The 23,771-nt window shown below is 47.5% G+C and overlaps 2 protein-coding genes across 2 annotated transcripts in view; both read left to right on the top strand.

Moving 5' to 3' along the window:
• Positions 1-1,719: 1,719 nt before the first annotated feature.
• LOC138744345 (uncharacterized) lies at positions 1,720-2,890 on the top strand. The gene is made up of 3 exons (XM_069900722.1): positions 1,720-2,153; positions 2,249-2,429; positions 2,588-2,890. The coding sequence occupies exons 1-3, from the start codon at positions 1,720-1,722 to the stop codon at positions 2,888-2,890; spliced, it is 918 nt and encodes a 305-aa protein (XP_069756823.1).
• Positions 2,891-6,517: 3,627 nt separating this feature from the next.
• LOC138741150 (glutamate receptor ionotropic, NMDA 1) overlaps positions 6,518-23,771 on the top strand; it is a 143,131-nt gene continuing 125,877 nt past the window's right edge. Inside the window, exons 1-2 of the mRNA XM_069894817.1 lie at positions 6,518-6,855; positions 23,280-23,414. Coding sequence (XP_069750918.1) covers positions 6,583-6,855; positions 23,280-23,414 — 408 coding nt within the window. The 5' untranslated portion in view covers positions 6,518-6,582. The remainder of the gene's footprint in view (positions 6,856-23,279; positions 23,415-23,771) is intronic.

Below are 23,771 nucleotides of genomic sequence, written 5' to 3'. Positions count from 1 at the left end.
CGAAACTACAGAGGTTACAGGTCACAGGAGGTGGCAGCATCAGAGGAAGTGGCAGGATTATCAGTCACTTGACATCTTTGAAGGGACTCCCAATCTGTGTTTAGCGTCAGTGACTCCCTCATCCACTCATCCCTTCTGACGAAACACCCCTCGTTACCTGCCAGTGACCACGTGAAATGCTACACTTGCACTCACACCTCCTCCCTCACCAATACATAGTACCCAAAGCAGACCTTCCAAATGAAGCAACACTTCACTTGTGAATCTGCAGGGGGCATCTACTGTACCTGGTGTTCTTGTTGTGGTTCATCTACATTAGAGAAACAGAACACATTCTGGGAGATCATTTTGTGGAGCAGCTTCACTCTGTTTGCTGCAATAATGAGGACCTCCCAGTAGCCAACCATTTCAATTTTACATCCCATTCCCATGCTAACATGTCTATAAATGGCAGCATGCATTGCCAATCAGAGGCCACCTACAAATTGGAGGAACAACTAATATTCCACCTGGGCATTCTCCAACTAGATTGCATTATCATCAACTTCTCCAGTTTCACTTAGGCCCCTCTACTATCTTTCTCTCTCTTTCCCTTTCCCTCTGTCTCCTTTCCTCCAGCTCCCACCCCCTTCCTTCTCCATTCTCTCATCTCAACTTTTTTTTCTCTTCTGCTCTACCACCCATATCCACCTATGACATCTTACCTGTTGGCCTGTGCACCTCCCCTGCCCCTTCTTCCCTCTTCCCACATGTTTTATTCAGATGCCTGTCTGCTTTCTGCTCATGCCTTGACTAATGGGCTCAGGTCCTAAATGTTGGTTATCAGCCTTTGCTTCCTTTGGATGCTGTGTGACCTGCTGAGTTTCTCCTGCACTTTTGTGTATTGCATCTTAAAACTATGCCCCCTCATGTTAGCGTTTTCAGCCCTAGGAAAAAAGCTGGCTATCCACAAGATCAATGCCTCTCATTATCTTATACACCTCTATCAGGTCACCCTCATCCTCTGTCCCTCAAGGAGAATAAACCAGGTTCACTCAGGATAGAGGTATAGGTGCCACAAGACTCACACCACCAGGTTCAGGAACAGCTGCTACCCCTCCACCATCAAACCCCTCAATAGGCTTTTTCAGGTGCATTCTACGCTAAGAATGCTCTTGAAGAACAAGAAGTGGCCCTTTAAATTGCCATTCAGGTGGCAGTGTTTAAAGTGCAACGCTGGCCACCTGAAGGACACAGCTGCACAGGATGCGGCTCTGAGCACACTCTGGCTCCTGCCCAGTGTTAGCTATGATCCCATCCACTGACGTGATGTCATTTTGAGCATGACAAGAAGGAACACAGGACAATGGCCGACCTTGTGCAGGAAGGAGACATAATGATGATGATTTCAGCATTTCTGAGTGTTCAGAATGAGATATGGCAAATCCTTGGTAAGGCTATTTGTGCTGTTGAAGCTCTTCAATCACCCTTGAGATCTGAAAATCGCATGGGTGCAATCAGGAGAAGGTTCCTGCAAAGGTTGAGGGCAAGAAGACAGCAGTTAGTGGTCGAAAGGTGCATGGAGCGTAAGCACCACAGACGAAGGTGGATGCTGCTGGTCAGTTAATTAGCTATGGTGATACATCAGACTCTCTGAAGGTTGAACCGACCACAAGACACTGGTTCTGGAGTAATGTCCTCACTAAATTTGATGATGCTGATTGGAGCAGACACTTTTGTATGTCGCGTGGCACCTTTCACTTCGTGCTGGAACTCATAGAACCTCACCTGAAGGCACATAGACCAGTCTTGCAGAGACAATTGGAGTCTGGACTTCGATTAGCTGTGGCCTTGTGGTGGTATGCCACCCCTTGTGAGTATCGATCCATCAGTACCATCTTTGGAATAGGCGTCAGCACCGTGTGCATGGTGGTGCAGGAGGTGACTGCCGCCTTGAGGAAGTTCCTCGGTAAACGTTGCATCACTCTGCCAAGTGGAACACGTCTCCAGGAGACCATTGATGGCTTCGCCCAAAGGGGATACCCAATGTGTCCTGGTGCCATTGATGGGTCACACATTCCCATGATCACACCCAGCGTGGATGCTGCAGCCTACTACAATCGCAACGGGTGGCATTCGGTGGTTCTGCAAGCAGTGGTAGATCACAGATTCTGGTGAGTTAAACCTCTATTGATGTACATCACATCATATTTCCAATGACTATAGCTTCACTGTATGATTTCCATTGTGATTTTCATTCATGTTACAGCTTCTCAAATGTGTTTGTGGGGTTGCCGGGCAGCATGCATGATGCCCGAGTGCTTGTCAACTCTCTTCTGTATAGAAAAGCAGAGGACCAGGGCAGATACCTGTTCCTACATGATGTGAGTGTTCACCCTTCAAAGCTCTGTGTTTCAAATGTTATGCATGCTTGCTGTGTCAACGTTCAGGTACATGAATTAACTACATGTCTGCATCGTTCTGCCTGCAGGTATCCTACAATGTTGAGGGAGTGGAGGTTCCAGCGCTTCTTCTTGTGGGTGATGCAGCATACTCCCTATGAAGCTGGCTGATGAAGGGGTTCACACAGCACTGAGTACTGGATCAGAATCAGCGAAAATTTAACAAGGCCCTTAATTCAGCAAGGATAGTGGTGGAACATGCATTTGGCCGTCTAAAAGGCCAGTGGCGATGCCTGTCCAAGTATCTAGATATCTCTACCACCTTAGTCCCAGATGTTGTGTTTGCCTGCTGTGTACTGCACAATATATGTGAGATTAACAAGGAAGACTTCCCTTCAGAGTGGTCATTGGTTGAAGCAGATGGTCCTGCACCCAATAGCGCAGATTGTACTGATCAGCAGGGCCATGGCCACCAGGCCATTCATTCTGCCATCAAGTCCATCCTGTAAGGGTACCCCCTGCTACCCAGCTCCCCATTTTCCATGACTTGTAACCCCCCCTCCACCCTCCCCACCCAATGTGGTGACATGAGCCTGCTGCCTGGCATATTATGTGCTCTCGCGAATGAACGGGTGCATATAAATGAAACGTGACTTGTGTGCTTGTCAAAAATTTTATAAAAGACATTCTTTGAGAAATCACAAAGCTTCATAAAATATCTGAGGTAGATATCGCAATGTTAACATTTCACATCATTCTTAAACTCGAAGGAAACCATGGAATGGACAAATAACACTACAAATCCACTCCACTCTTGAACACAGTAGATCAAACACTAAAACAGTAAACACAACACACACAACCACCCGGCACCATTAGCATCTCACTGCTGAGTGTTTCCATCCTTAAAGTGTCGCACATAATATTTCACTTATGAGGGGCTTCATGTGAACAGTGAGTTAGCAGCATTAAGGATGTATATTCCGACACAAACCTCATTCCAGCATTGAGAGGAACGTGTTGGGGGGTGGGGGGGGGGATGAGGAACTGGTACCGGACCCCAGCATATCAGTCATGCCAAAGTGTCCACTACTGTGATGCACTGGTGTGGAATGAAATGGCATACTGGATGGAGGGGCCAGGTACATGGGATGAGGCTGACCATATGACTGTGGGAATTGGGATGGGGAGGCCTCCAATCGCATGACCAATCTGTTGAAGATGACTGACTGCCTGTCCATTGCGGCACTCAGTCCCCGCAGGGAAGCTGCAAACTCAGACATTGACTGGGCAAACTTCTCCATTTCGGAGTGGCGCATTGCTTCCTCATCCTCCCTCTGGTTGGCAAGCATGACTCTCTCGTGATCCAGCACCTCCTCTGCACACTGGCAGTTTCTCTCACTGTCCTCCCTGTCAAGTGCCAACATCATCGCCTGCAGCTCCTTCATGAGAAGCTACCCCTTTGACAGTCACTGGCGCTTGTGTCTGGGACCAGAGGCTGTGGGTGGAAATAGGAAACGTGCATCAGCATTGGACTTAAGTGCTTCTCCATAAACACAGCCTCAATGCTACTGTACCTGTGTTCTCTGTTGAGAGTGCCACCTCGCCACTTCCAGGGACAGTGACCTCTGTGTTTTCTCTCTCAGAGGCATCCAAATCTGTGGCTGCCGGGTCCTCAGCGGTGGCCTCCTCCTCCTCCTGGACCGGCATGTCTCCTTCATTGCCTCTGTGTGAACCCTGAGATCCCTTCAGGGATGAGCTCTGGGGATTCAGGGGTCACGAGAGCGCTGCCTACATTCAAGGGAGTAGCTGAGCAGCTAGCCCCCCCAGAGACTGTGGCACTGGTCAAAGTACTGCCATTCCTTGCGCCCATTGCCACTCCTCCTGTTGTGGTCCAGGACTGCGTGAAATGTTTTCCTCATGTTCTTCAGCTTCGTGACCATCTGATTTTTACTGCAGCACTCCAGACAGCCACTCAAAAGTGGGACCATCCCTAACTGTCCCAGTGAGCTCCTTTTCCTGGGATTCCTGAGTCAGATGGTCAAGAAGCAGTCTTACCTTTTCTTCAGATCAATTACTAGCCTTTCTTGGAGCCATTGTTGAAATCCACTGTTTCCCTTCACTGCTAAACAAAATGACTGAATCTGCACTTGCCTGCCTGCACAATGTGCTTCAAGATTCACACCAGGGGTCTCAGGCTGACAACGTCAGCAACCTAACCTTTTATCATCTGCTTTCAGCCAGCTGCATTCAAGTGGCTGAGGGAGCCACTGATCTGAGCTGAACATCCCTCTCTTTCAGGTGGCCAATTGCCCCACATGTAAAGTCGCAGCTTTAGGCAATATGCGGCTGTTTTGAGGCCACCTGAATGCAACTCTTGAGGCGAGCTATGTAAACCTCCTCCGAGAGGGATAATCAGCTCAGCTCAGTGGCTCCCCCAGCCACCTGAATGCAGCTGGCTGAAAGCAGATGTTAAAGGGTCAGGCTGCTGATCACAGCTGACACTGGGCAGGAGCCGGAGTGTACTCAGAGCCGCATCCTGTGCAGCTGTGTCCTTCAGGTGGTCAGCGTTGCGCTTTAAATGCTACCATCTGAACTGCAATTTAAAGGGCCGCTTCTGCTTCTTCAGGCGCATTCTTAGTGTAGTTTTTTCTTTGGCTTGGCTTCGCGGACAAAGATTTATGGAGGGGTAATGTCCACGTCAGCTGCAGGCTCGTTTGTGGCCGACAAGTCCGATGCGGGACAGGCAGACACGGCTGCAGTGGTTGCAGGGGAAAATTGGTTGGTTGGGGTTGGGTGTTGGGTTTTTCCTCCTTTGTCTTTCGTCAGTAAGGTGGGCTCTGTGGTCTTCTTCAAAGGAGGTTGCTGCCCGCCGAACTGTGAGGCGCCAAGATGCACGGTTTGAGGCGAGATCAGCCCACTGGCGGTGGTCAATGTGGCAGGCACCAAGAGATTTCTTTAGGCAGTCCTTGTACCTCTTCTTTGGTGCACCTCTGTCACGGTGGCCAGTGGAGAGCTCGCCATAGAACATGATCTTGGGAAGGCGATGGTCCTCCATTCTGGAGACGTGACCTACCCAGCGCAGCGTGGATTCGATGCTGTCGGCCTCTGCCATCTCGAGTACAACGCAGGTGGGAGCGTTCTAGGAGCCGTAGGTGATGCCGGTAGAGATAGACAACAGATTTGCCAAGGCAAATAGCGCCTTTGGAAGACTACACAAAAGAATCTGGAAAAACAACCAACTGAAAAACCTCACAAAGCCGTTGTCATACCCACACTCCTGTTCGGCTCTGAATCATGGGTCCACTGAGTGTAGAATGAACCTGAAAAAGCCTAGAGACTCATTTAAGTACTCTTATTTGTGCACTTTATTTATTTTCTTTTTGTTCTTTCTGCAATCACTCAGTTTGTTTACATTTGTTATCTGTTTACAGTTCTTTGTCTGTTTACATGTTTATGCTGTGTAACTTTTTTTGCACTATCAATTAGTGTAAATTCTACCAAGCCTGCAGGTCAAAGGAATCTCGGGGTTGTATGTGATGTCATGTATGTACTTTGACAATAAGTCTGAAATCTGATCCTCATAAGGCATGTACCCCAATCCAGACAGCATCCTTGTAAATCTCCTCTGCACCCTCTCCATTGCAACCACATCCTTCAGATTAGGCATTCCCCACAAGAATTTGGTGGCTGTTTATTAATAACTAGTTACTGGCAGGAATACAGCACTAGTTAGGAACTAATTACTAATACAGTGCCTGCTAGGGACTAGTTACTGACATGAATACAGGGACAGTGAATATTCGGGCAGCAGAGCTTTAATGTCTAATTTCGTGGAATCAGGAGTTAGAGACGGGGGGAGAAGGAGACTGCGTCAGATTTGTGATGGTTATCTGTGGAAGTTCAGGTCAGGCTGAAATAAGATGCCCAGCCTGGGTACCTTGACGGAAAGTACCATGGCAACCAGGCGAGAGGGAATGGGGTTTGGGATTGGCAGTGCCCAGCCAATAATGCAGGGGCTGGGTAAGGACTGGCACTGCCGGGACCAATGATCACACGGACTTTCGCAACATCAGCGGCACCAATCAGACGGGAGCTGGATGCGGCATTGCTGCAACCTTGGGGAAGCATCTCATGCCGGCCGGCGGTGGCGGAGCATCGCTCGCCTCGGCGCGGCTCGCCCCGGCTCCCAGGATCGTTCATGGCCCCGGGCACCGGCAGGATGAGGCGCCTCCTCCCGCTGCTCCTCGCCGCCTCTCTGCTGCCGGCGGGAGCCGGCGCTGCGCCCAAGGTGGTGAACATCGGCGCCGTCCTCAGCACCAAGAAGACGGAGAACATCTTCAGGGAGGCGGTGGCTCTGGCGAACCGCAAGCACGGCGCCCTGAAGATCCAGCTCAACGCCACGGCCGTCACTCACAAGCCCAACGCCATCCAGATGGCACTGGCGGTGTGCGAGGATCTCATCAGCAGCCAGGTAAGTAAGGGACGAGCGACCACCGCAGAGCCAACTAACTCCTTGTGCTCACGACCCATTCCCTTTCTAACGAGTTCCGAATATTAACCACCACCATTATATAATACAACTCGGCGACATTTTAATTAACCAGTAATGTCCAATGCGATGGAATGCTAATTGCAACATGTTCTATTTACCACCAATGGACACTCGTAAGGAATATCATTCAGTCGCATTATCTAGTGTAATTATCGATTTATAATATCAAAACACCGATTTGTAACATTTTCTCACACAAATTATTAATAAATATATTCTATTATCAAGTACTAGTCAGTAGCAATGTCTAGCACTGACAGTTAATTAGCAATTTTTACTCCTATAGAATTGGAATCTGCAACATTTTTCCACTAACCATGTACCGACCCCGTGATTCTGAAATGGATGAAGACATTTGTTAATGCTAATTATTAGCTACAAAGGTGCACGATTATTATTAAAAATCCAGCAGGATTTTCTCTGGTGGAGCAGTAATCTGCAACATGGCTGCTGTTAACTATTTACTTTCAGTGGAGGGGCAGATGAGGTGGGGCAATCCTTGAAAGGCTTGAGTTAAAAGGAGAGGCTGAATCGGTTGCGACTTTGCTCCCTGGAGCAGAGGAGTCTGAGGGGTGACCTGAAAGAGATTTATAAAATCAAGGTAAAGGATAGCAAAACTAACTTTAGCCTCATTCCCAGAGTAGGGGAAGCTAAAACTAGAGCGCATGGATTTAAGGTGAGAGGGGAAAGATTTAAAACATATCAGGGGGATATATATTGAATGAACTTCCAGAGGAAATGGTAGAGACAGAGACATTGTAATATTCAAGACATTTATATGGATAGGAAAGCTTGAGAGAGTTATGGGTTCTTGGTTAGCATGGACAAGTTGAGCCGAAGGGCCTGTTTCTGTGGTGTAGAATTGTGCAGAATATGGCTGATGTGAAACAATTCAATGTGGTTGCTTTCCGTCCCCATAAATTAATATTTCAGGATGATAAACACAGATTTAACCTCAGCTTTGCCTTTTATATTTTTTAATGATTTAGAAGGAGGTCATTTTCCCCATCTCATCTTTGCTGGCTTCCACTGCCAAAGCCAATCCTTACTTGCTTCACTGCAACACATTCTCTCTCGCAGACCTACTAACTCCTAGATACTTCTGCCACCTTCAATTTAAAATTCACAACTGTCCTTGAATCAGTCACATTTTGGAGAAGAAAGCTGAAAACATCTCACCCTCTGTGTGGAATGTTCCCATACCACCTCAGAAAGCTCTGCCTCTGACTTTCGGGCTCTCCAATAGTTCCTCTTGAAATCTGGAGAAATTTAAGAAAATCAACATTCATCTAAATCCTAGATATTACAATCCAAGTTTCAGTCATCTCTTCTAATTTAACCTTTGAACCCAAGTATTATTTTTGATCATCCTCCTCCTCTTTCTCCAAGTCATTTAACCTCCCACTGGAAAAGGCTCAGAAGCAGTCACAGTCCTCCTGGTGTGGTCCTAGCAAGGGTCTGCAGATGACATTCTCAGCTAGAACTACCTGCTAGAGCAGTGTTTCTCAATGTTTTTACCCTTGTGGAACCCTTGAAATAGTTTTCATGTCTCAGGGAACTCCTGCATAAAAATTATTATATACCATTATTAATATCTATTTTTTAAATATTTTTATTGTAGTTCACATGGGTAAACATTATATTTTTTCGGATAACTTGTTTCAGAAAAAAAAATTACTCTTTTTTTTGTCAAATTTATTGGCAATGCAAAAAAAAAATCATACTACTTGTTTATGAGACCTCACACCGAAGTTTTCATTCACAAAAATAACACACACACCAAAAAAAACCATAAATAACCAATATCACATATGTATAACACATATAAACAGAATGAAAGCAGATAACTATTACAATAACATATTGTTTATTGGAAAGGCATAAGAGAAATCAAGGTACATTGTCCTATGAACAAATATATGGGCCAAGGAAATGTTATTTTTGAAGCCGATTTAATAGTGAAATTTGCTCCTCTAATGTGGAACCTGTGCTTGTCTTTTGCTACACAAATACTTAATTCGAGGTTGAACTTTAAATAAACACACACGATTTCATTTTCAACTGAAAGGAGATGATTTCTGTCTTTGCTTTTGATACTTGTTAAATAAGAAAAGGTTTGCTCACACATGTAAGAGGTTGAATGATACATGAATCCACCACGTCCACTAACCAGTGAAGGCGGCTTCACACTGCCACCATATAGACATCGCTAAATACATTCCCTGTGATTATTATAATTTTAAATAATATAAGAGGTTGAAGCCTTTATTATAACCAAGGATTTTCCAACAATATTCCGTCCATGTATAGTAAAATTATGAATATAAAATTAAACAAAAATACTCAAAAACACATAAGCCTATTTATCACTGTTTCTCACAGAACCCCTAGTGACCTCTTGCAGAACCCTAGGGTTCTGGGGAATACCGGTTCAGAAACATTGCACTAGAGGCATAAATGACGACTTGCCATGAAACCTTTTGGTTGTAGTCCATACACATAATACATTTTGAGATGGTTGAACAGGGACCCCAAAGAATTTGAGTGTTTCCACGCTATTCAGTTTTTATTCTTTAGCGTGTATCGTGGCTTCTATGGTGTCCATGGTGTCCATGGGTCCATGGTGGGACAGCTCAGTCCTGAGCCCTCTCCTATCCAAGAGACAGGGGTCCCAGCACTGTGCCTTGTGATACCCCACAGATAGGGGTCTCAGTACTGATTTCTCTCCTACCCCACAGACAAGGGTAACAGCAGAGAATCCTATCATACCCCACAGACAGGGGTCCCAACACTGATGCCTGTGATTTCCCACAAACAGTGATCCAGTACTGATCCCTGTAATGCCCCACAGATAGAGGGTCACAGCACTGAACCTTCTCTGACCCCACAGACAGGGTTCCCAGCACTGATCCCTGTGATACCCTAGAGAAAGGGGTCCCAACATTGTTCTCTGTGAAAACCCAAAGAGAAGAGTCACAGCACTTATCCCTGTGATGCCCCACAGACAAGGGTCCCACTACTGAACCCTCTCCTACCCCAGGACATAGGTCCCAGCCCTGATCATCTACTATCTCACAGATAAGGGACCCAGCATTGATCACTCCTACCCACAGACAGGGGTCCCAGCACAGATCCCAGTGATGTCCCATAGACAGGGATTCCAGCACTGATCCTTGTGATGCCCCACAGAAAAGGGTCACAGCACTGAATCCCCTCCTACCCCACTGACAGGGGATAGGAGGGGATTCAGCACTGATTCCCTGATTCACCACAGACATACTTTCCAGCGCTGTTCCCTGTGATGCCCCACAGATAGGTGTCCTGGCAATAATCCCTGTGATGCCCCATAATCCAGGGTCCCAGCACTAATCCCTCTCCTACCCTATAGATAGGGATCCCAACATGGAATTCTATGATTCCCCACATGCAGGGGACACACCACTGATCCATCTCCTATCACAGACAGGGATTCCAGCACTGATCCTTGTGATACCCCACAGACAGGGTCCCACCACAGATCACTCTCCTACCTCATGGACAGGGATCCCAGCACTGATTCCTCTACTATCCCACAGACAGGGGACCCAGCACTGATCACTCCTACCCACAGACAGGAGTCCCTGCACTGATCCCTGTGATGCCCCACTGACAGAGGTCCCAGCACTGATCCCCACGATGCTCCCAAGACAGGGGGTACCAGTGGTGATCCCTGTGATACCCCACAGACAGGGTCCCACCACAGATCACTCTCCTACCTCATGGACAGGGATCCCAGCACTGATTCCTCTACTATTCCACAGACAGGGCACCCAGCACTGATCACTCCTACCCACAAACAGGAGTCCCAGCACTGATCCCTGTGATACCCCACAGACAGGTGACCCAACACTGATCCCTGTAATGCCCCACAGACAGGAGTCCCAGCACTGATCCCCGTGATACCCCACAGATAGGGGTCACAGCACTGTTCCCTTTAATGCCTCACTGACTGGTGTCCCAGCATGGATCTCTGTGATTCCCCACAGATAGAGGTCCCAGTCCTAATCCATCTCATACCCCACACACAGAGGTCCCAGAACATACAACTGTGATGTCCCACACTCAGGGATCCCAGCAATTATCCCTGTGATACTCCACCAACAGGGGTTCCTGCACTGATCCCTATCCTACCCTCAGACAGTTGTCCCAAACATATCCCTGTGATTCCCTACATCCTGGGATCCCAGCATTGTTCTCTGTGATACCTCACAGAAAGGGATCTCAGCAATGATCCGTGTGATGGCCTAGAGACAAGGGTCTCAGACCTTATCCCTCTCCTCCCCACTGTCAGTGGTTCCAGCATTGATCCATGTTATTCCCCACAGAAAAAGGTCCCAGCATTGAATCCTATGATGCCCCACAGGCTGAGGCACCAGCATTGTTCCCTGTGATACCCCACAGACAGGAATCGCAGCACTGATCCCCCTCCTACCCACAGTCAGGAGTCCCAGTACTGATCCCTTTGATACCCTACAGACAGTGGACACAACACTCATCCCTCTGATACTTCACAGACAGGGGTCCCTGCACTGATCCCTATCATGTCCCACAGACAGGGGTCCCAGCACTGATCTTCATTATGCCCACTGACAGGGGGCCCAGCACTGATACATCTCATTCCCCATAGACAGGGGTAGAGCACTAAAACATCTTCAACCCACAAACAGGGTTATCAGGACTGATTCTGTTCCTACCCCACATACAGGGGTCCCAGCACTAATCCCTGTTATACCCCACAAGCAGGGGTCCCAGGACTTGTTCTTCACTACCCCACAGACATGGGTCCCAGCACTGATTCCTACGTTGACTCTCAACAGTTGTACCAGCATTAATCCCTGTTATGCTCCAAGGAATGACGTCCAAGCACTGATCCTTATGATACCCCAAAGACAGGGGTCCCAACACTATTCTCTTGTGATAACCCACAGAGAGAGGTCCCAGCACTAATCCCTCTCCTACCTAACAGACAAGGGTCCTAGCACAGAATCCCATAATGCTCCACAGTTAGGGGGTCACAGCACTGAACCCTCTCCTACCCACAAACAGGGGTGCCAGCACTAATCCCTCTCCTACTCAACAGACAGGGGTCCCTGCACTGATCCATGTGATGCCCCACTGACTGGGGTCCCAGCGCAGATCCTTCTCTAGCCTCCAGGCAGGGTTCCCAGCACTGATTCCTGTGCTACCCCACAGATTGGGGTCTTGTAGCATGAATAATAGCTCTCACTGCTGGAGGGAGAATAAACACTTTTATTAGCTTATAACTAAGGGTAGGGTCTAACAGTAGTCTTCAGAAGGGTTCTGGATTTAGGAGGAAAACCAGGGTTATAAGTGAGCAGATGGGGGCTTAGCTGGGAGGTGGGACCAGCCATCAGCACAACACCCTACCAGTAAATCCCACTTCACCGCATTCACCCCTTCCTGTAGAATTTAGTGTCTGTGAATGAAGACAGAGAACAAGAGTTCAGAAAAAAATTGAGTAATATACAGTTATTTACAAATTTACAGATTTAAGTGGTCCGGGATTTGGAGATCCTGGTGGAGCGCCTTAGCACCAGGGGGCCTTGGACTCCCTGGGAGGAGAAGTGAACTGGGTCTCTGACTCAAAGGCAGAGGGGATTCACTTTCCTCCTGAACTGGATCCCCCGTGGCCCTGACTGGGGGCGGCGAGAATGAGCTCCATGGCTCACAGGACACTTGAGGCAATGGACCCTCTGTTCTGGTGGGTGCCAGGCCCCTGATGGAGACGGTGTCTTCCCTGTCATCTGGGTACTCCACATAGGCGTACGTGGGATTGGCATGGAGCAGTTTCACCAGTTCTACCAGTGGGTCGGTTTTGCTTCTCCTCACGTGCTTCCTGAGAAGGACTGGACCAGAGTAGTTCCCGATGTCGACCTTCTTTCAAAAGTGAATAGGAGCTCATGAGAGGTAGCGTTGGTTGCGGTACATAGTAGTGACCAGATGGAATGGAGCGTCATAGAGAGAACTTCTTGCCAGTGTGAGTCTGGAAGGCCTTTTGACTTCAGTGCCAGTTTGACAGCCTTCCAGACTGTGGCATTTTCATTTTCAACCTGCCTGTTCCCCTGGGGGTTGTAGCAGGTAGTCCTGCTGGATGTGATTCCCCTCACCAGCAGGTACTGACGCAGCTCATCACTCATGAAGGATGAGCCATGGTCACTATGGATATAATTGGGATACCCAAACAGGGTGAAAATGGAGTCTAGGGCCCTTATGACTGATGAAGTGCACGTGTCTGAACACAGAATGACGAACGGGAAACGGGAGTACTCGTCAATGACAGAGAAGAAGAAAGTGTTTCCATTCGTGGAGATGAAAGGTCCCTCAAAATCGACACTGGGCTGTTTGAAAGGCTTGGGTGACTTGATCAGGTGCGCCTTCATGGGGCCGTAGAAATGCGGCTTTTGCTCTCCATGCAGACCTGGCAAGACCTGGTCATTTCCCTGACATCCTCCATGGAGTAGAGTAGATTGCGCGCCTTAACAAAATGAGCCATGCGGGTGACCCCTGGATGTCAGAGTTCATTATGCAGAGACCGCAGTTGGCCAGTGTGTGCAGAGGCACAGCTTCATTCAGGGTCATTCAGGGCTCCTGGCTGATAGGCGATGTCATAATTGTAGGTGGAGAGCTCGACTCTCCACCTAGCAATTTTGTCATTTTTGATTTTGCCGCTCTTAATGTTATTGAACATGAATGCAACCGAGCGCTGGTCAGTGAGGAGCGTAAATCTTCTACCAGCCAGGTAGTGCCTCCAGTGCCTTCTAGCTTCTATAATGGCTTGAGTCTCCTTTTCCACTGATAGGTTCCAGAGCTTGTGGCCTTGTATTGTCTGAGAAAAAAATGCAATTGGCCAGCCCACCTGGTTGAGGGTAACGACCAGGGCTATGTCTGAAGGGTCGCTTTCCACTTAGAAAGGTACATTCTCATCCACCGCGTGCATGGCGGCTTTCACATTGTGGTTCCAGTGGTAGTTAAAAGCCATTTGGCTTCAACTGTGAGGAGGAAATTATTGGCTTATCAGCATATTGAGGGATCCACTGGACGTAATATGAGAAAACCCCAAGCATCTCCTCAAAGCCTTTGTTGTCTTAGGAACGGGGAGGTCTAACAGGGGGAGCATCCTATCAGGATCGGGGCCAATGATGTCATTCTCCAGCCAGCCGTTTAGTCCTGAACACGCACTTGTCAGAGTTATATGTGAGGTTCAGGGCTTTCACCGCGTGGAGAAATCTCTGAAGGTTGGCGTCATGGTCTTCCAAGCTGTGGCCACAGATGGTGATGTTATCGAGGTAGCGAAAGGTAGCCTTCAACCCATACTCGTCCACCATTCTGTCCATCTGCCTCTGGAAAATAGAAACCCCATTAGTAATACTGAAAGGGACCCTCCGGAATCAATAGAGACAACTGTTTGCCTCAAATGCCATATATGGAGGTTCTCAGAACAGATTGGCAGCTGGTGATAGGCAGCTTTCAGGTCAATGGTTGAATACTGCGCAATATCATTAACCATGTTCAAAATTCAAAGGAGGGGTATATCATGGTATATCATGTTATATCATGGTATACGTTCAGGAGTGTGTTCCGATTAATAGTTTGGTTATAGTCAATTACTAGCCTGGACTTATTTCCCCCTTTTACCACTACCACTTACGCTCTCCACGTGCTGGTGCTAGGTTCAATGATATCTTCATCAAGTAGGCATTGTGCCTCAGACTTTATAAAATATTGGTCTGCTATGGTAGCAATGGGTTTGCAGTCTGAGGACAGATTCAGTTTCGAACTGTTATGGGGGAAGGGGACCAGAATACTCCAAGGTCACATTTTTAAGGTGATACAGGAAGCCAAGACCCAACAACACTGGAACACACAATTCATCAAGTATATAAAAGCAAAATTTACAGAATACTCCCCCCACCTTCAAATGACTGATGTAGTATACAATGTTGTTGAACAGCATAGAATGTGAATGAAATGTGAGAAATATGCGCTAATTAGAAGGATACATCTTCAGGTTGTATTTTTTCACAGTCTGTAAGCTTTCAGTAGACCCCATGTCGATTAGACATTTAGTGGAATGTCTGTTTATCTTCACAGTCACTATGGATGAGGTGGTGAGGTCTGTCCTGATCTCTGACCATCGAGGCTAGGTCCCCGGAGACTCCACGCTCCTCACTTGAGTGGCTCCCACTGTCCTGGGTTGGCCTGCGTGGGTAAGATGGCGTCGACCTTGTGGCACGACAAGATGGCTGCCCTCCTTCCTCTGACAATGATGGCGCTGAGTTTCAATTTGGGTCACGGCAAGATGGCTGCTGAGCCTTTCGTGCCATTTCCTCACCGCCACCCTCCATGTCGCACAGCATATAGGTTCAGGTGAATTTGGGGCAGATGGCTTGGGGCTAGAATCAGATTGGGGAGCTGTGCAGTCCACGGACTTCCCCGGGCTTCCCCTCGTACGGCAAACTCTCACCCAATGTCCTCTCTTGCCACAGCTGGAACACACAGAGTCTTCTGCTGGGCAACGCAATCAGGGATGCTGGCTCCTGCTGCAGAAAAACACTCTTTCGCACGGGAAGCAGCAGCCATTAGGACAGGGGTAGCAGGAGCAGCCGGTCCTTGGAAGGGGTCACCTGGGTAAGCGAGCTCTCAGGCTTCGAGGTCGTCATTCTTGAGCTTGGCCTGTTCCAGTGATTTGTCCAGCTTGACATGGCTAGCCAGGTCCTTCTTACCCGAATTTAGTAGTTGCTGCCTCATGTACCTCGGGTGGATCCCCGGGACTAGAGTGTCCTGGATCTGTTCTTCTTCACGAATGTGGCCTTTAGCTGTTCATACCTGCGCTTCTTGGCAAGCATCCACAGACCAGCAGGTAGTTATCCATGGTCTCTCCAGGGCACTGGCGACATAGAGCAAGTCGATGCCTCATTAGGACCTCGTTCTGCATATTCAAGTACCTAGCCTTCATCGCCTCGATAGCAGCGTCAAATGTAGAGCAGTTCCTGATGATTGCATACCCTTTCGTTCCTACCCTCACAATGAGTTCATTGGTGTTGAAGACATCTCTGGTCATGTTCAGGTAGGTCTGGAAGCAGTCTAGCCAGTACGTGAACTCCTCAGCCACATCAGGGAACAGAGGGTCTATCAGTAGCATCCCTGAAGTACTGAAGTAGCACTTCCATCGTTAGGGAATAAGCTAATAAAATTGTAGCGTGAATAAAAGCTCTCACGACTGGAGGGAGAACAAACGCTTTTATTAGCTTATAACTAAGGGTAGGGTTCAAGAGTAGTCTTCAGAAGAGTTCTGGGTTTAGGCAGGAAACCAGGGTCAGCACTGATCATTGTGCTATTCCACAGACAGGGTTCCCAGCATTGATCCCTGTGCTACCCTACAGACTATGGTCCCAGCATTGATTTGCCTCTTACCCCACAGATACGAGTCCCAGCACTGTTTCCTGTGATACTTCAAAGATAGGGGTTCCAGCACTAAACCCTATGATACCCCACATACAGGGGTCTCTGCACTGATCCCTCTCCTACCCACAGGGGGTCCCAGCACTGATTCCCAGGGTGTCACACAGACAGCAGTCCAAGCACTGATCCCTGTGATACTCCACAGATAGAAGTTCCAGCACTGTTCTTTGTGAAAGGGTCCCTGGACTGTTCCCTGTGATACCCCCCAGACACGAGCCCCAGCACTGATCCCTGTGATACCCCCCAGACATGAGCCCCAGCACTGATCCCTGTGATACCCAGACACGAGCCCCAGCACTGATCCTTGTGATACCCCACAGACATGAGCCCCAGCACTGATCCCTGTGATACCCCACAGACATGAGCCCCAGCACTGATCCCTGTGATACTCCACAGACACAAGCCCCAGCACTGATTCCTGTGATACCCCACAGACCTGAGCCCCAGCACTGATCCCTGTGATACCCCACAAACAGGGGTTCCAGCACTGAAGTCTGTGATGTCCCACAGGCAGAGGATTCTGCACCAATCCCTCTCCCACCTAAAGACAGGGGTCCCAGCACTGATCCCTGGGGTATCACACAGACAGGGTCCCAACACTGATCCCTGTAATGCCCTACAGACAGGGGTCCCAGCACTGATCCCTTTGATACACTACAGACAATGATCACAGCATTCATCCCTCTGATACCCCTCAGACAGGTGTCACAGCACATCCCTGTGATACCCCACAGAGAGGGGTCTCTGTATTCATTGCTTACCACTCAGAAAACGACCTGCATATTTCTACTCTTTGATTCCTGTTGGGCAACATTTTTTATCCATTTCAGTCTCGTAGCCGAATCATGTGCTTTAATGTTGCATGCTAAACTCTTATGTGGGCCTTATTAAAAATCTTAGGGTAAATACACTTTTTCTGCTGCCCCGACTCCGCACAAACAGATCTTTTTATTGTAATTGACCTCCTGCCCCTCTACTTTGGACACCTATATGAAAGTTAAATTTGATTTGTCAGATTGCTCATGAAGAAATCTTTTCACTGTACCAAATATATTGTGACAATAAATTTGAACAGAACTATTCAGCTAGTTACATCCAATGAGCAATCAAGTATGATTTCCTGGTGTTGAATTTGTCTGAACCTGATCCTCTTCTCCTTTATCATGGCCTCTGGCATTTTTCCCTCATGCCAATTGATCTATAATTCACTTTTTCTCCTTTTATAAATACAGTTAAATTCCAAAAATGAAAGTGTTTAATGACACAGCATGCTAGAAGGCCCTTCTTGCTCATGAAATCCATGCAACCCAGTTACACCCAATTAACCTAGAAACCTCATACGTTTTGAAGGATGGGAGGAAACTGGAACACCTGAGGAAACCCGCACAGGGAGAACATACATACTCCTTGCTGACAGCGCTGGATTCGAACCTGACTCACTGCCACTGTAATAGCGTGGTGATTGTGGCAGGCTGCACCAAAGGAAAACACAGGCACAATACTGTTTGGGGCAACACAGCTTCATTCCACTCACATAAAGATCTAGTTGGCTGCTAGCTGCTTGCAGCAGTGATCCCGGGGAAATAGAGAGAGCACACGGTCAGGACCTCAGCTTTATACCAAGAGCCCTCTGGGCCCACCTGGTGGTCGGATGTCATTGGGCCGGGTGCCATGTCTCTAGGCCACCTGTTGGCCGAGTGATGTACTGCAGCGTATCATCACATTCACTCCCCCTTAAAAAAAGTCCTGGTATTACTCACAAGTCCAGGTGAACCATCGGTTTCCGCACCCTCTTGGACCTCCTAGGGAGGGTGCATGGTTTGGGCTGGGGGTTGTGGGTATACTGGGTGGGTTGGGAGTCCCCAGGGAGGTGGCATTCATCCTCCACGGTGGTGTGGGTGCTTGGAGGGGTGCTGACGGAACGTCGATTGGGTTGGGCTGGGTTCTTCTGGTTCTTCCTTTTTTTCTTCGGCCGGTTCTTCTTCGGCTGGCGCCAGGTCCCTCACGGAGACAGAGTCCTCCCTCCCGTTGGGGAAACGTCACAAATGTGTAGTTCTGGTTCGCGTGGATCAGCTCTCCCCTCTCAACCAGCTGGTCCATCTTATGTTTCTTGATCAGCACTGGGCCCGGTGAGATCACCCAACGTGTCACCTCCGAGCTCGGGGTCAATTTCCTTAAGAAAGAGAAAAATCTGTCATGTGGGTGGGGACATGTTCGTGGGAGTACACAATAATGAGCGTATCGCGTGTAACGCCTCAGGTAATACTTCCTGCCACCAGGACACTGGGAGGTCCTTTGACTTTAGTATCAGAAGGACTGTCTTCCAAATGGTACCATTTTCCCTCTCTACTTGTCCGTTCCCTTGGGGGTTGTCGCTTGTGGTGCGGCTGGTAGCAATCCCCCTCTCTCGGAAACATTGCTGCAGCTCAGCACTCATGAAGGCTGTGTGGATGTAGTTAGGGTATCCACACATGCTGATGATGGGTTTCAGGCACCTAATTACTGCTACCGTGGACACATCTGCACAGGGGACGGCAAAGGGGAACCGGGAGAATTCATCTATTCTGGTGAGGAAGTAACAGTTGTTATTGGTGGACAGGAGGGGGCCTTTAAAGTCGATGCTGAAACACTCTAATGGCTGGGTGGATTTGATAAAGGCTGCCTCAGGCGGGCGATAGAACTGTGGTTTGCACTCTGCACATATACAACATCCCTTCGTAGTAGTCCTTGCCTCTTCTGCCGAGAACGGCAGGTTGGCGTTCTTAATGAAGTAGAACATCCTGGTCACTCCAGGGAGCCCCAGCTCGCTGTGGATGTTCTGCAGCTGGGAGATGTGTTGAGTGGCCGTGCAAGCATCCTTGGACAGCGCGTCCAGGGGGGGGTCATTGAACTTACCGGGGCAGTATCGGATGTAAGTAAACAGTTCTATCCTCCAATGTAAGATTTAATCATTCTTAATTTTCCCCCTGTTCTGGTTGTCAAACATAAAGCTACCGACTGTTGATCTGTGACCATTTTAAAGTGGCTGTCTGCCAGATAGTGCTTCCAGTGCCTTACTGTCTCCACTATGGCCTGGGGCTCTTTCTCCACTGTTGAGTGCATGGTTTCTGAGCCCTGCAGCATTCAAGAAATGAAAGCCACCAGGCGTCCCTCCTGGTTCAGGGTGGCTGCTATAGCTACATCTGAGGCATGGTCTCCACCTGGAAGGGGAATGTTTCATCTACAACCCTCATGGTGATATGTGCCAAGTGATCGCGCAGGCTATTAAATGCCTGGACCGCCTCACTGGGCAGGGGAATTTCTGTCTGCGTACTGGGGTATTCACTGCCGTAATAGGCAAATAAGCCCAGGCATATTTTGAGTGATTTGGGTGTAGTGGAGATGGGTAGGTCCATCAGGGCCAGCATGCTAGCCGGATCTGGTCCCACCTCCCCGTTCTGTACTACGTAACCCAACAAAGTCAGCTTCCTAGCCCTAAACACGCACTTGTCTTTGTTGTATGTCAGGATGCATTCTTTGGCTGCCTCCAGGAATCTCTTTAGGTTTACATTGTGGTCGTTCACAGAGTGCCCACAGATGGTAACATTGTCCAGGTACTGGAAAACAGCCTCCATGCGGTAATCATCCACCAGCCATTCCATTTCCCTCTGGAACAGTGATACCCTGTTAGTGACTCCGAATGGGAGTCAGAGGAACTGATAAGAGTTGGCCATCAGCTTCAAACGCTGTATAGGGCCGATTGCTCCTCCTGATGGGCACTGGTGGTACGCAGGTTTGAGGTCGATGGTGGAGAAGACCTTATACTGGGCTATCGTATCCACCATCTTGCAAATCCAGGGGAGAGAGTATGCATCTAGCTGTGTGAACTTATTAATGGTTTGGCTGTAGTCGACCACTAAGTGTAGTTTCTCCCCCGTCTTTGCTACGACTACCTGGGCTCACCATGGGCTGTGGCTGGATTCAGTAATGCCCTCCTGCAGCAATCGGCGTGTCTTCATTTTAATAAAAGCTCTGTCTCTGGGGCTGTACCTCCTGCTTTTTGTGGCTATGGATTTACAGTCTGGGGTGCGGTGGGTAAATAAGGGGGGGGGGCTCAATATTAAGGACTGATAGCGCACAGCACTTTTGGCTCGTAAGCACTAGCAGGGGCTGTGGTCCGTTGTGACTACCGTGAAGCTCTCCAGCTGGCACTGGAAGTCTAATCCCAAAAGCACTGGAGCGCAGAGCTGTTCCAGGACCAGCAGACGGAAGTCCTTATACTCCCTCCCTTTTATTTCTAGTGTTTCCATCACCTCTGCCACCCTCACAGCCTTTTCCAGGGACACCGTGCTTTGTTCTAACAGCCGCTGGCGGATTTCGTTTAACCGGACCCCCTCCACCAGCATCTCCCTCATCAAGTCCTGCGCTATTTGCGTGGAAGTTGTATGCCCGTGTTAGGGCACTTACTGAGAGAAACCGCTATGCTAACTGTGACGCCCATGAACTATTGAAATATTCAAAATCTGATTGGTTTTGGATCTGGTTCACCAGGTGATGGTTCCACTACTTCCCTTTAACTAACCAGGGCCCAAGTGCTCACAGTTTCTTTAAACCCAAGGGAACAATGAGAAGCTAAGGGGACTCGCGGGTTAGACAGCATTTGTGAGGAGAAATAGTCAACTTTTTGGGACAGGACCCTTTACCAAATCTAAATCAAGTATGACTGACCATTTCTCTCTATAGATGCTGCTTGACCTGCTGAGTCCCTACAGCTTCTCATGTTTGCTAAAGGTTCTGGCATCTACAGTTTTTGTGTTTCTCCCTTTAAACTTACCTGGCTCACATTTATGACAAAAAAATGAATCAAAAGTGTGTGTTGGGATTGGGGGAGGGGCAGATATCAATTTTCACTAGTTGACAAAACCTGCCAGGCTGCCACTGCCAAAGTCCTTATCGTACCAGATGATCAGAGTTTTATTGCAGTGGATACATTAGCTAACTCTAAACCAAAGGAACTGATCAACTCATGAATGTTGGAAAATAATCAGCTAAACATCCACTATTTATGGAGCCCCATCCTGGGGTGCAGACAATTTTCAGCATTTAATGTATAAGGCATCTGATTAAACCAATCTCATTTATATGACCTCAGGTTAGACCAATTCCATTGTACTAATGTAACCTTGCTTGGATCGATCAATCCTATGTGGTTATGTGACCACTCCTTCAGTATTTAAATTACACATAGTCACACCCGAGTAGTTATGCAGGTTCTGGTTAGACAAGTTCCACATAATTTAAATAGCTTTTTGTTTAACCAATCCCACAGTGTTTATATAGCCTTCATTGGACATTTACCCCTCCATAAATATTCGTCCGCGAAGCCAAGCCAAAGACTGGACCATTTACATCATGCAATATTATAGGACTCCTGGTTAAACTATTCCCACTGTTTTGACACAACCCCTACTTCAGTTGTTCCCAACCTTTTTTATGCCCCGCACCCCTAAAAGTAATAATTTATTTAAGAATGAAGGTGAAGGAGACCAAAACAAATTGTATAATCAATTTTTAATAATATATAAACAAAAATGAAACATATGGAAAAGAAAAAATATTAGAACAAATTAAAAGTTGCATAAACCCTACAAAACAAAAATTAAATTTTCATCCATGCATGAAATTTCTTTAAAAAAATTAAGAAATAATGTTCAAATGTTGATAAGCCAATTTAAATTTAATGACTCTTTTATTCCTGTTTATTGCTTAAGAGTTTTTCAAAACTTGGCACTTTGTTGCTGACTGCAATCTGTGCGTCTGCCTGTGCACCCAAGTGATTTCTAGATTTTGTCTTGATTGACAAAAGGGCACTAAATCCAGTCTCACATAAGTATGTCATCACGAATGGGATGAGCACAGTTAGTGCTTTTTCACAATGTCTTCGAAACATGTCCATTGCCGAACACCAATTTTGTTCCAAAGTTTTGCTTTCAAACTGCATTTCAAGAACACGATTTGCGTGCAGTTCAATAAGATCTTCCTTCAGCTCTTCATCATCCAACATATTATCCAAATTGAAGGTGTATGGATTTATAAAAAAAACTGAAATGTTATTTCGCACCCCCTGGAATGCAATCTCGCACCTCCAAAGTGTGCGAGTACCCCTGGTTGGGTAACCCTGCCCTAGTTGGACCAGGCTCACATTAGAGTGGACAGGTTAGAGAAGAGGGCAGAATCAATTTGCTGGAATTAGGGGATGCATCCTTAGGGAAATATTGAGTTGGCAGAGAATACATCCTCCTGAAAATGAAAATGTTGATTCCCTGACTGAGATCTTTGAAATAAGAATTGCAGCTCTTGTGGTAAATTGGCACAGAGCAGTCACTTCCGGGTCAGATTGAAACATACTAAGGACTTTCTTCCCACTGATTGTGATGGAAAGTGCAGAACACATTGCCACAGTGTTTTAAATCAGACATTTTATAGTTTGATCTAATCATGCAGGAGATGGGATTGGACAGTTATGTGGGTGGCTAATATGCGGATGGTTGGAATCCATGCTTGATATCGAAACTTTCAGAAAGCAGGGCATGAGTTGCTGTTACTTGTAAGATGATCTGCAATGGGGATAAGAGAGCAAGAGATGCTGACACATAGCCCAGGAAGAAGGAATATGAGATGTTAACAAGTGGTTGGAATAAAGGGAAGTGCTTTAATGGGAAATGCTTTGTTCTACACTATTAATAAGGCATGGAGGAGAGGAAAGGAGGAGAAATTGGAGGAGTTGGTGGGAGTTTCAGTTCTCATGTATATCACATCCCTTTCTGCCATTCTATTTCTAGGTGTACGCGATATTGGTGAGTCACCCACCAGGACCTAGTGACCACCTCACACCAACACCAGTGTCCTACACAGCTGGCTTCTACCGAATCCCAGTAATTGGTTTGACAACACGCATGTCAATATATTCCGACAAGGTAAGGAGAATCCAAGCAATTGAGGAAACTAACCACATCCATCCCAGGGAGGAGATACTCAGTGCATTATTTGTTAGTTCTACCTCACTGATATAATGAGTGGTCTCATACAAAGGATACACTTTGCAAATCATTTCATAATGTTTGAAGATTGATATCTGGTCCAGATATCAAATGCACAGTTGTCCAGTTGAATTCTAATTTTTGACTATTCCCCCCCCCCCCTCCTGTTATGAACATTTTCCTTCTGCATCTACAAATCATTGCTTTCTATACACCCAGAGTCTCCTATCAGCCACTTTCAAACGTTATCAATAGAATTCAGCCTCTGTCAGGATTAATAAGCTAACCAATAAC

Source organism: Narcine bancroftii, chromosome 1, assembly GCF_036971445.1.
Source record: "Narcine bancroftii isolate sNarBan1 chromosome 1, sNarBan1.hap1, whole genome shotgun sequence".
NCBI lineage: Eukaryota > Metazoa > Chordata > Chondrichthyes > Torpediniformes > Narcinidae > Narcine > Narcine bancroftii.
Note: the sequence above shows the minus strand (reverse complement) of the source record. Positions and strands in the feature narration are given on the sequence as shown.

What these genes read in the sequence shown, in the direction of transcription:
- LOC138744345 (XM_069900722.1), top strand. Translation starts at nt 1,720, where the DNA reads ATGTCGCGTGGCACCTTTCACTTCGTGCTGGAACTCATAGAACCTCAC. An exon ending in GTGGTAGATCACAGATTCTG is followed by an intron (nt 2,154 to 2,248) that starts GTGAGTTAAACC and finishes TTCATGTTACAG; the next exon opens with CTTCTCAAATGTGTTTGTGG. An exon ending in CTTGCTGTGTCAACGTTCAG is followed by an intron (nt 2,430 to 2,587) that starts GTACATGAATTA and finishes GTACTGGATCAG; the next exon opens with AATCAGCGAAAATTTAACAA.